The 12,976-nt window shown below is 39.5% G+C and overlaps 1 protein-coding gene across 8 annotated transcripts in view; it reads right to left on the bottom strand.

Moving 5' to 3' along the window:
- Positions 1–12,976, bottom strand: part of SLC38A9 (solute carrier family 38 member 9) — a 45,852-nt gene that overhangs the window by 14,395 nt on the left and 18,481 nt on the right. For all 8 annotated transcript variants that reach the window (XM_058827298.1, XM_058827302.1, XM_058827301.1 and 5 more), the window contains 4 exons: positions 12,210–12,269; positions 9,901–10,098; positions 7,015–7,122; positions 4,842–4,948 (listed from right to left, as the gene is read on the bottom strand). In XM_058827298.1, coding sequence (XP_058683281.1) covers positions 4,842–4,948; positions 7,015–7,122; positions 9,901–10,098; positions 12,210–12,269 — 473 coding nt within the window. The remainder of the gene's footprint in view (positions 1–4,841; positions 4,949–7,014; positions 7,123–9,900; positions 10,099–12,209; positions 12,270–12,976) is intronic.

Raw genomic sequence — 12,976 nt, 5'->3', positions numbered from 1 at the left:
TTACTTGCCTAATACCGGCTGATGTGAAAAAAGCATCAGCATGCTTTGAACACGTTCCAGGGTGGCCTCTGAGCTCCCAGCAGCTGCAGATTTCTGGCTGCAACCTCCTCCTCCTGCTGACCAGTTAAACGCACAAGGAAGATGATTCCTTGCACTCCACTCTCCTCACACTGGTCTTAGGGTATGGACTATCAACTTTCATCAGAAGCTGAGCAGCAGCCTTTTTTTTAAATTATATGCAGAATTTCTCCTCGTGATATGAGAACTGTACAGGTTTTCATATAACATCTACATCTTTAAAAGGACCAGTGTCCACTCACCCTACGAGGGTAAGAACTGATTTTAAGAATACTGAATATGAGCATCCAAATTTCTTACAGGTATTTATCAGTAACTTCCAGGACTCAGAGACACAGGAAGACAGTTTTGCAAAGAGATACAGACTCTCATCTCTTGAGGACAGGACTTGAACAAACTGTACCCAAGACCTTCTTAATGCACATTATCTGCCAAAACCTGCTTTAAATCTGGTATTTTAGGTGTAGTCCTAAATGCATAAAATTTTAATGCATAAAAACAGTATAGTAACTTACAGTTGTTATTTGTACTTTGCCTGCACATAAGGTCTAGAACCAACTGTAAAACTATTTTTGCTATGACAAGTGCATGCAATTGTGAGGGCAAGACATCTGAAATAAAATTCTTACTGCTTCCTTTGGACATGAAAAATCATAGATAGCTGGTGTGCTATTACCTCCAGCAGGTACTAGCACCAGTACTAACTAATCCCTGTTTCTAGAGTTCTTAAGGATGTATGCTTTAATCTGCACTGAAACTAAGTGCTGAGATAATTTTGATGATTTATTTTCATAGCATGTAACACAATAGACTATTTTCTCCAGATGCTGTCACCCTACCAAGAGTACCCAAATGTTGATTTCAATAAGCTACGAAAAAAGAAACAGGCAACTTGAAAACCTGGATTTACTTTTTTATCAAGCATTCATCAGCTCCCTTCCAAATATATGCTGCTGTTTTAAGATCTTTGTAAAACACCATGTGTTTACATAACAGGAACATCTTTTGATTAATGTTCACTATTCCTCAAGAGACTGGGTTCAGTCCCTAAAGACCTTGACCATACTGTTTAGATAGCATAATTCCAGATAAAATCAAAGGACACATGGGGAGGGATAAAATAATTATTTCAAGTAAGAGCAATAACTACACTTTTTTATTTTACATTTGATACTCAAGGCATTTCCATTCAAAATGGACAGTGCTGTGGTGAAAGCTATGTAAGCATAAGAATATAGCAATTCTTGCATCCACAGTTTAAGTTTAAACTTGTAGAAAAAACAATGCTGGAAGCAGAAAGTATTTGCAGAATCACGATGGAAGTTTCAAAGTAAGTATTTAAGGTAACATGCAGGTCACAATCCATAAGAATCACAGCCCTGACGCCAGCCAAACCCTTGTCAAATACACCTGAAGTAACAGGTAGATTTTTCAGACAGAGCTTGGAGAACATGTTAGGGGCTGACAAGGAGCTCTCCTGGTCAGATCCACAGAACAAAGTGCTAGAAGTGCCACTGGAAGAAGAGAAAATTGAGTGATCAAGGCTGGCAGCAGCAGTAGAACAAAGGAAGAAATCAGCCTCCCAACAAAAGGATAACTCTGATAAATCAGGTGGAGCTAATAAAGACAACCCTGAAAATACATTGTATCACACCCAGAGACCAGTCAGTACTCAGGTGCTGGCCAGACCTGCAGCAAGGGATTTGACATGGCACTGAGAAGGTTCTGTGGCTCCATGGACATTTCTTATGTGGTGCTGCAAAGAAAAGGCTACTTCCAGGCCTTGATTTGTCTGTTCAATGCCATGGAGAAAACAGCTCACTTCCTTCCTCAGTATCAGTGAAAGCTAGTTTGTGGGATTACTTCTTGGATGGAGAAGCCTGTATCAGTGCTTAGCAATGATTACCACACCTGAAATATCTTTTGATCATCCCATTTCAGATTAATCTCTTTTCAAGAGAGATGCTGTCTCTGTAATATCTCAACAGGACTTTGATCTATATGATAAAAATAGACTTCACCTGTTCATGCATCAAGGGTAAGTGGTAACACTTAATTGGGTGACAAAAAAAAGTACTTTACTAGGATGGATGACGTTGTGCATAATTTTGTGTCTGGAAAGAGAAACCAATGGTATGGCAGCATCAATGAAAGCTCACTCTGTGTACAGGGAATATAATGTTTAAATACTGCAGAAAATAAGTACCAATTACAACTTCATGCCTTCTGCAGTTCATACCCTGACAAAAAGCATCTGCCCACTCACAGCCTTTCTTCCAGGTACACAACACTGTTAGGAGACAGCACTAGTGTATTCATGCCTGCAGACCTTGGTGGGCTTGTGTAGCATCTGTCCTGTTGCTCTGGGAAACCGATCACAGACATGAATCAGGAAAAAAACAACCAAAATCCACAGCAAAACTCCTTTTTGTGGCTGGGTTATGCTTCCTATGCAATTTCTTTTCAAACCATATGACTGAGCACTGTACAAAAACTTACGCTGATAAATACAAGGAAGCAGCAGCAGTGGGAGATAGGACCAGGAAGCTCAATTCTGAACTGCAGACTAAAATTCTGCTCACAGGGTTTCTCCAGGCTGTGCTCCTGACATGTGGCTTACTCTAGTGCACTGCTCTTCTCACACCCATACCACTGTACAGGAATAGCAGCCAGATAAATCCTCCCCCATGTGTGTTTTAGCTTTGGGCTGTGATACACGCCTGTGACCAGAATGGAAGCTGCTATTGTTTTGAATTTCTGACTCCATAAGTGGAATGTTATTGTTTGTCTTACTTTTTTCCACCTCCCCAAAGAGTTGTTCTACGACCACTAGTTTCAGCAAGATTTGTTCAAGACTAAAACAGTGCATTTCCAGTTTGCCAAGTTCTGCCTTTTCACAGAACACTGAAGGAAGTGACATGTTAACAGGTTGATCAATAAAACAGTGAAGTTTTTATCCATGGAGTTATATCAGTATCACCCCATCAGATACTGAGAGAAGAAAGCATCTTGTAAAAGTATGGGAAAAAACCCCCATGACTTATGACACAGGGTAAGACCCCTAAACATATGGAAATCTCCCACTTAGCCCAAGGACATAATCACAAAACAGCTCTTCAAGAGCACAGGTACTTCATTAACATTTGCAAAGCACTTTTGAGACCTAGGTGAAAGGCTCCTGTACAGCTACAACAGGAAAAAGAATTTCCAGCCAAATAAAACTACTACAAGAGAGATTTGTTTTCCCATTAAAAATCTTTCCTGCCATACTTCAAAGGTGTCCTTTCTGAGCAATTTGAACATTCTTCTGGAATGCACAGTTTTGTCAAAGGCTTGAGATCCATGCTAGGGCTGACTTGGAAATTCAGTTTAAGCTCCAGGGAGAGTATTAGAAAAGCTGATTCAAATGCAGCCAGCAGTTTCTTCCTCCTTCACTCAGGAGAAGCAAGCTGGAGAACACTCCAGGTGCTGCTCTTTGCATCTGATTGCTTGCTCTGATGTAAATGGAGGGGGAAAATACACAGGAAAACCTTGAAGATGGAATGAGGGCATTAGGACTCCTCTGCATATAGAGCTGATTGCTGGAGATCTAGCCTTTAGAATTTGAAAGCCACAGCTATAGAGAAATCTTGCCCTTCTTCACATCATAAGAATTTCTTAAGGAAATCGAGAAAAAGTTTACTTAGCTTTCTTTGTCCAGACCTCCAGCTGTTAAACTAATTTCTGAGAAGCCTGTAAGCCCCCAGAAGTCTTCCTAGACGAGAATTAATGGCTTGTAAATAGGGTCATTCACAAACTGGTCTTGATTCACAGGTACAAGGAAGTAACTATGCAGACTTCCAAAGCCTAAGAGGTCATGTCATTGAATTGGTACATAATCTGCACTTCACTGTCAAATAATCAAATCTGACTTATTCTATCTGATGTGTTCTAGAGGCATCTGGCTCTTTATGGTACTGATTGAGTAGGGGGACAAGATCAGATCCAGAGGTTCCTTACAATCTCAAACATTCTGGGATTCTATGGTTTTGTACCAGTTTTCCATACAGCTAGCATTTAAAAATCTTTTCGTTATTGCAGGTACCTTTACAGCTAACATTTTAATGAAGTTTGACAAGAATCCTTGGAAATAGAGAGGAAAAAATAAAGTAATAATTACAGTAAAAGTTACTCTCAGACTCCGTGTATGGTATTTACTCCATTTGATATTTTTATAATAGGAAGATATTAACAAAGAATGCAGTTCATCTGGAGGAGCCGTGTTTAACCTTTCCAAGGGCAAAGCACCAGTCCAAAGACTATATTTATCACAAAGCCTCCTGATTCAGGCTTCAACTTACAGGATTTCCTAAATTGTGCCAAATTTCTCTACAGACTCTGACTAGGATTGTGAGACAAAACTGCTGAACGAACTCTGAGAAAAGGTATTACCTAGACCCCAAAACTACAGTTCAGGATTCTGTTAAAATCAGTCCTGTACCAAACATTTTTCCACCATTTTTTATTCTAAAATTGGTCAGTCTTCATTCAGTCTTACAACATTGTCATCTGCCTCTTGTGTGCAATTTGGCCATCTAATACCAGCTTGACCAAAAGTAAGTTCAGGGCATTCCTCAGGGATTTTGTGTGAATGAATTTGTAATTTATCTGTTACTCCCTCATAGCAAGAAAAAGAAGGTGTAATGTTTTTCTTATTAAACAACAGGAAAAAATTACAGTTGTCTTGCAATCTAGCTATAAATCAGTCTTGTAAAGTTACTTACATTGTTTTCTTGATTCCTGTTATTCTGAAGAAGTGTGATGACACAATTGTGGATGAAGAAGGCAAGTGTTAGAACCCCTGTGAGCTGAGGGAACAGAATTCTAAACTCTAAATGAAGAAAAAAAAATTGTTTTTAAATTACTTCTTTGAGACAAGTGATGCCAAAATGCAGATGACATACAGTGCTCTCAAAGGTACTGGCAAACTCATGAACTTCCACCTTGAAATGGGACAATCTATCTCACCTTTGACCACAGCCAATGCAGATATTTAATTAGGAAGTACAAAGTGCATGAAGGCAGTGGTTACTATAGAATACACTTTCCAGCAAGGCTTCTCTGATGGACCCCAACCATCAGTGATTACTAGGTTAATTTAAGATTGACACATAAAAGGTTTTCTGCTCCTCAACAGTTTAACAGGAAATTATTTGTAAAATTGGAATTAACAGCAGTGAGGCTGTATACCTACGGATTCCTGAAGAGGGAGATGGAGGGAAGGAATCATTTACCCTGTGAGCACTTTTAGTTATTAATAAGTCACTTATGCTACCAGAAGAAAAATTACATCTGTAGATATTTAAGAGGTTCTGCTTAGAAGCCAAGGCATAAAGAAAGGCAGACCAATTTCTTATCATGCTTCACAGAATGTATGCAAAAAATTTCCTTCTTGTCAGCATGGGAATAGCATTGTTCTGCTTCCCTTAATACTCAAAAGATGTTCACAGGATGGTAGTTCTGGAAGTACTGCAAATGGTCTAGGAATTCACCAATAAGTAACATCATTAAAGCACCATCTTAGCTGATATTACCTAAGAATGTGCTAACAGCAATTAGAGACAGATAGCTCAGCTTCTGAGAAGCATCCCGGAGTATAGCACAACACTCTTCAGAAATTCACAAACCCTTACAGAACAAACCAGAGAGAGCTCTATGCAAACATATTTAAAGCAGGCTTCTGTAAAGTGCTATGAAATTAATAAAGTAAATACACCCAAGGCAACTAATAGAGGGCTTATCCAAACTCAAAGAATAAGCTTACCCTAGAGCTGGTTTCACTGCACCTTCAATACCTCATCAGCATGATGCGCTGTTGACAGAATTGAGAGTGCAAGCTAGGCTTGACTTCTGGGCTCATTTTCAATCCACTACTTTGATCTCATTAATAAAAAGCAAACTGATAAGGTTGAGAATCTCTCGGTAGCTGTACTTGTATGCATTAGCTACATGCTTTTCTAGTCTCCTCCAGTACTAGAGGTATTTGCCAAATAATCAAACTACTGGGTGCTCTACTTCTCAATGGCCTGTGCCATCTGTGTCACTGTAATTCATTTTGCTAATTTGTTTCTAAGAACAGAAGAAGTGATACTATTCTAACATACAGGACACAGCTCCCTGGAGCTAACTGGTTATAAAATTTTGCGTACTGTAAAGGATGGGGGAGAACCATCTAGGAGCTAACCCTGGTTCTCTTACTCCAAGTTTCTTAAAAAAGGAAATTATCTCTTTAGGTTAGCTGTTCAAGCAATACCAAATGCCACTTGTTATGACCATATGACCTCATAGAGTAATTTGTAACAGTAATCTGTAAAGAGCAAATAGCCATCAAACAACATTCAAGAAAATAAAAACACACTGATGGGTACTAATGGGATAAAAACTGCTAATGGGTGTTTGAAAGAGAAGAGCTACTAAGATTATGGTTTAAATTTTGAGATAGACCTGGAATTACAGGAAAACTGTACTTGCAAATTACGGTGAAAGAGCTATTTCAAGCAAGACAGTGTGTGGGGAACTTAAAGCACCTTTAACAGTCTGTCTACAGTCTGTCACTTTTATTTGCTACTGAAGCAGGCATGATCTGAAACTGGTGCAATCAGAACTTAACATAGGTTAAACAGGACTATGGCAAGCTCTCTGTCACAAGATATATGTTGATGATTCTTCTGATAGGCACTTCTCTTCCCCACCATTGATACTTTCTTTTAACTAAGGAACATCATTGGGAAAGGGGTTCCTTTCCACTTTGTCCAGCGAGATCTTTCCTCTACTTGCAACATCAGACAGTATTTCCTCACTTTATTTACGTTTTGGATGCGTTAAAAGGTGAATGAGAAAAAAAAATCTCTAAACTCACCAAATATATACTTCATTACTGCATTTTAACTATCTTACCTGGTACAAAAAATTCATTCTCTGTAAACCAGTTGAATTCTAAGTGTATTCCCAGATGAGCAGCCTTTACTGTAACCAGAAAAACTAAGTAGACAACTGAAACTGTACCTAGAAAAAAAACAAGAGCCAAACAAATACCATGATATAGTAGAAAGTATTTATGCAGGGTTTAATTTCTGTTCCATTCTGCTAGCTACAGTTATGGTTGGTATTCATTCCTAACAGAAGACTAGGTCTGAACTTTTTCTTTACTTCTCTTACAGGTCAGAGAGAAAAAATAATGCATGTGCACACAATGTAAACTTTCAGCAAGTTTAATATTTTCCAGGTGTTGGTGACAGCAGAGGAAGTACCCGGTAACTCCTGCTCCTGGGCAGGTAGGAAGGTCTTTAGGCACTAAAAGACCAGCTCCAGCTTCCACTGCCAGGATTTTCATCTAAGCTGACACAACGTTGATCACAGTACTCCACCACTGCAATGTTCATCTAGTCACTGACCTTTTTGAACCAAACAGCTCAATGGAAAGTGAAATTACTGCACTTGTGAACTTTACACTGGGAGCTAGAAGTAGATAATGACATCCTCAATGCTACTGATTAAAACGATGTGTTAATTGTAACTCTGGATAACCTTTATTATAATAGTTCTTCTGTGTATTCCATTTCATTGGTTCAGAGGCATCCAGCAGTACTCTGCACAGCTAAAGGACAACAAATGAGATCACAGATGGGTATAACCCCTTGCTGTGTATACCTGTGGGATGGAGAGTGCACAGTCTTGTGTCAGACCATTTGAAAGAGACCAAAGAAGAATAGTAACTACCTAAAAATTGAAGGAAACTGAACAATAATTAAGGCCACTGCGATGAGCCTCATGGCCAATAATGCTGCTAGTGAGCAGAGAACAGGCTGTAATCAAGCAAAGGCAGACCCCCAGCATTTCAACAGTTTAGAATACAGATTCAAAAAAGACATTACTTCATTCTAGCAATATCTTCAAGGTTAAAAAAGTAAACTGAAGAAATTATCACTTGATTACACAGAGCACAGCCAAGAAATTAGGAAAATAAAAGGTTCTGTACATGAAGATCAACTAAAATGTTCTGTAGTTTCCTAATGACTTCTCTTCCCAAGGGTAGCAAGGAAAGTAAAACTCTACTGAGATAAATTACAGGATCACAAAACTGCCTTCCATTTTTTCTTGTCCTATAAATTTCAAGGTTTATAAAAATTAAGGCAATTTTAAACAGCTTCTGACTTACATAATATCTACTGAAGCAATGAGTAACTAATACTCTGTTTTTTAAATTTCTAATGTTGTATCTACCTACATAAAACCCACACCTTTTGCACAGAAGCAGTTATCAAGTACCCAAGTTCCTGTGTGGTATTTTCATTTAATGGTTTCAGCAAGAGCAGATCCAAGCTCTGATAAAGTGTCACTATAGAAAAGATGAAGAAACTAGACCTTCAAATCCCTGTCCTCTACCTCCTTCACAATGCATATCCAACTTTTTCATCCTCTGACCCCCATCTAGTTTTCTCCTCCTCTCCATTGTAGGCTTCAATGCTATCCCTCAGACCTCTTCTACCCTGGAACTGTGACCAGCTGCATCCATCATGAACAGGCTTTACTCACTTTACCAGCCCCACCCACCTTGGCCTTCTACCTGGAGACATGGAAGCAGGAAGTGACAACTGTTTCCTCTGCAGCACAGAAGAGCCTACAATATCGGATGTTGGGACAAAGAACAGCAGCAGCTCATACTGACTGACTGATGTTGTGATTAATTATCACCTGATCGGTAGAAAATTACTTCAGATCAGAAGAAGCTGCTGGTTTGAAATATTTACCAGAGGAGGGAGGGAATGCCTGACTATACCAAGGTAGTATGTATCAAATGCTGCACAGTAGTATGCAAAGAACAATTTGGAAAAATCAGTTGTAGATGTAATGGAATTTGTTTCACAGGAGTATCAAGCAAGAAAAAAGAAGGAAAATGAACTCCCTGTTACCCATATGATTCAATCTAAGCAGCACACAAAGCCTGTGTGCTGGTGTTAATAAACCAACCAACAGCATACTTAGAGGCACAATATGGGCTGCCAGCAGAATACTGGAACAGTGGCTGGAAAGCTGCCTAATGGAAAAGGACCCGGTGTTGGTTGACAGCAGCTGAACATGGGCTGATAATGTGCTGACAGGTGGTGAAAAAAGCCAGTGGCATCCTGGCCTGCATCAACAATAATGTGGCCAGCAGGAGCAGGACAGGGATTGTTCCCCTATACTTTGCACCAATGAGACTGCCCCTGTGACATGAATACTGCCAGTTTTGGGCCCCTCAAGTCAAGATGGACATTGAGATGCTGGAAGTGTCTAGGAAAAGGAAATTAAGCTAATGAAGGATCTGGAGTAGAAGTCCTTTGAGGAGCAGCTGAGGGAGCTGGGGGTGTTTAGCCTGGAGATAAGGAGGCTCAGAAGAGACCTTATCACTCTCTACAACTGCCTGAAGGGAGCCTGTAGCCAGGTGAGGCTTGGTCTCTTCTCCAGGCAACCTGTGACAGGATGAGAGGACATGGCACCAAGCTGTGCCAGGGAATGTTTAGATTTGGAAAATGTTCTTTTCAGACAGGGTTTTCAAGCATTGGAACAGGCTGTCCAGAGAAATGATCAAGTCACCATCCCTAGATGTATTTTAAAAATGTGCACTTACAGACATGGTTTAGTGGTGGACTTGACAGCGTGGGGTTAATGGTTGGATTCAATAACCTTACAGACTTTTCCAACCTGAAAGATTTTAAGATTCTACTCAAGGAAGTAGTTTTCACTGTCTTCTGTACACTTCAGTCACAATGAACCAATGCTTTAATAGTATTTGTTACTTACCTAGAACATTAAACTTCGCAAAGAAGGATGGAGACTTCAGATTTAGCAGGGGTAGAAGAACAGCAATCAGGTAAAACGGTACCGTTTGTGATTTGTCCCACCATTCCTCAAAGAGTTCAAAACCTGTTCTGTTGCCAGAAGAGAACATCACACTCCTGTTCTGTGGTGGGTAATCACTAGCAGCACTTGGACAAATGACTGGAAGAAAGGAAAAGAAAAATATCCTCAGATTAAAAGGGTTTTACTTGCACAGAATATTCACAGCCAAGATCCCACGATTGCTGGTGTGTTTTACCTACTGAGGATCATTCAAGTGCAACGTTCAGTATCAGTTCCTAACTTCTATTTGTTTTTTTTAATCAGGAATTCATTGCTAAGATTCCACTGCCAGGCAGCTTGCACTCTAATCTGACAGTGCTACAGTTCTTCCAGCTGAGCACACCAAAGATGATAATTTATCTGAAGCCCAAGTTGTCACACAGGATCATCCTTCAAGGTCACATACCTGTAATGAGATCTGTTCAGTGCCTACGTGCACCTGCTGGAATCAAGTCATAGCAATGCTCCCCTGCATCTGGCTGCATATTTAGCATTCTAATCTTTCCCTGCACACTTCAGTAAGATCGTATCAACCAACATCCAAGTGCACCTCTGTACAGATGAGCCTGAATTACTGTAAATTGCTCGACAAACAAACAAAGGATTACAAGAAAGCTACTCTAACAACTGGCAGGTTGAAAACTCATACACTGAACAAAGACATTCTTGTTATCTTTGTGCCATGACAGGGGCAAGTACATCACTGCCAGATGACACAACACAAGACAACAAATTCAAGATGTGCTCCAGTAACCCTGCTAAGAAGGAACATCATACTCCTCTTACACGGAGGTTGGTAAATGGCAGCACCTGAACAAGTGACTGCAATAAAATCAACCAAAAAGACCCTGTGAGGAACAAATGCCTATGAAGCTCTGTGTTGAAATATAAAACTTATTGTTTTCATAATGTCTTATTTAAAATCTTGGCATCCCACAATAGTCAATAGCCACTATCCTACACTATCTGCATTCCTGTTCTGTCAAAAAGGCAAAGGCATAAAAAGCATTCTGACAAATTTCTTGCTTAAAAGAGGATTGTTTCACAGACCTTGAAAAATGCTTTTTTCCTACTGATCTCCTGGGTAGCCCTGAATGTCCTGTCAAGAGTCACTTGAACATCTGGCAGCCCTTAATTTTGTGTAGCAGCTGCTTTAAATCTTCTAGTTGGTGGACGATAGTGTGGAATATTGTCCACTTTGCCTCCAAGTTATACCCCCTGCTGCATAAGCATGGGAGAGAACAGCAGAAGCAGGAAAGAGCATAAATTGGTGCCTAGCTGGTGAAGACTGGTGAGGAGCAGGATTCAACACTAGCTCAAATGCAAATCAACTGGTTTTTAGAATTACTTCTCAACTCCTTTGCCTGACTCCAGAAACACAGATGCAGCTAGTGTTACACACAGCTGCTCAGCTGGTAGTGGTATGTTTCCCCATTTCTCATGCACTTGTGATAGAGAAAGCTTTTTGCTTCCTAAGAAAGCAGTATGGATTCAGTCACTATTATAGAGGCAGAAAAGATTTGGGGGTTGACAATGTCTGCCTTGCTTTGCTACTGTCTTCATTCTACATTATTCTGCCTACTTAAGAACTTAGAACAGATCTATGTTCATATTTGACTGCAGTTTCTTCCTTTAGTTGTGCAAATGTTAGACTCTCCAAAAAGCACAAGCAGAGGCTCAAGTAGACTGCCACTTGTTTCTTTTTTGTACTCAGCATCAAAAAAGCTGTTACATAATTTTATTTTTTTTTTAAATAATCTTGCTGCAGAACTTGTGAGTAGTAAAGCTGCCCTAGTCAAGATTTTAAACAGTAAACAGAACTAAGGCGCCTCAAATTTAGGGTGTGAAAGTTAAAATTCCTTAAGGCAATTCCTCTTTATGCAACAACTGTTAAAAAGTTAACAGTCAGGCTTTTAAGGAGGATGTATCTGGGCATACAGAAATTTGTAACTGGCTTTTTAATATTTATTCTCATGTCCACTTTTTAACTTATTTTTTACTTCCTCAGTTATTCAGATCTCCAAGTGTGTGGTTATTTGCGGGAGTACAAATCCCAGCTAGAAAATCACAGTTTTTTAAGAAACACATAGTTAGTTACAACTTATGACATATACTTTATAACTGGAATGTGGTTAGGCATTGGAACATGATGATTTGCCTTTAAACCCCCACCCCAAAACTGGAAACACTATACTATAAATGCTTCTTACCTTTGTTACTGCCATTGGTGCCAGGAACAATGTCTGTTACATTGATGTCATGAACAAAGTCTGCAAAGAAGAAAATCTCACTATCAATGTCTCATACCTACTATTAGGCCTTCATCTGTTGACTTGACTAAAATTAAGTCATAAAATATTTTGGAAAAATACATCAGAGGCACAGCACAGCAGCTTACACTCCCCCCAGACCCAAGTGAAAAATTTTGAACTATTGTAGAAGTGTTTTAAAGTAGCTCTACACAGTATTACTTTCTTCTCAGGAGCCCTGTCTTTGTATAAATTTCCTAAGACTCCCCACTCCAAGAATTGCTACTCCACAAGCACACCTCCACTTCTCCCAGCTACTCAGCTGGTAGTGTTGGACAGTAGGCCAGTGAGGAGATGCATCCTAAATCCAGCCTCTTTTGGGACAGAAAAAAGCAAACACACTCCTAGTTCAGACATTATTATTTAGAAAAATCTTCCCGTACTCATTTTGTAATATTTTCTTTTTCAGAAGAGGCTGTCTTTTTTCCATGTTTCCATGGGCAAAAGGAAAATTTCTGGAAAAAGGATTAAGCCTCACTGTTGTACAGGCGTCTCTAGTAGTGTTTTATTTCCAGTACAGTAAAGTGCTACTTTACTGCTATATCACACCAGTTATTTCCAAGTTTCTGCAACCTCACCTTTATAAGGGTATTGGATAGAAATTTCATTATATTTCTGCATTATTTGTATATATAGACACAGAAAATTTCCATTAGCTTGAAACTGAG

This window comes from Poecile atricapillus, chromosome Z (assembly GCF_030490865.1).
Source record: "Poecile atricapillus isolate bPoeAtr1 chromosome Z, bPoeAtr1.hap1, whole genome shotgun sequence".
NCBI classification, from domain to species: domain Eukaryota; kingdom Metazoa; phylum Chordata; class Aves; order Passeriformes; family Paridae; genus Poecile; species Poecile atricapillus.
The sequence above is the reverse complement of the archived record's forward strand: the minus strand, read 5'-3'. Positions and strand labels throughout refer to the sequence as shown.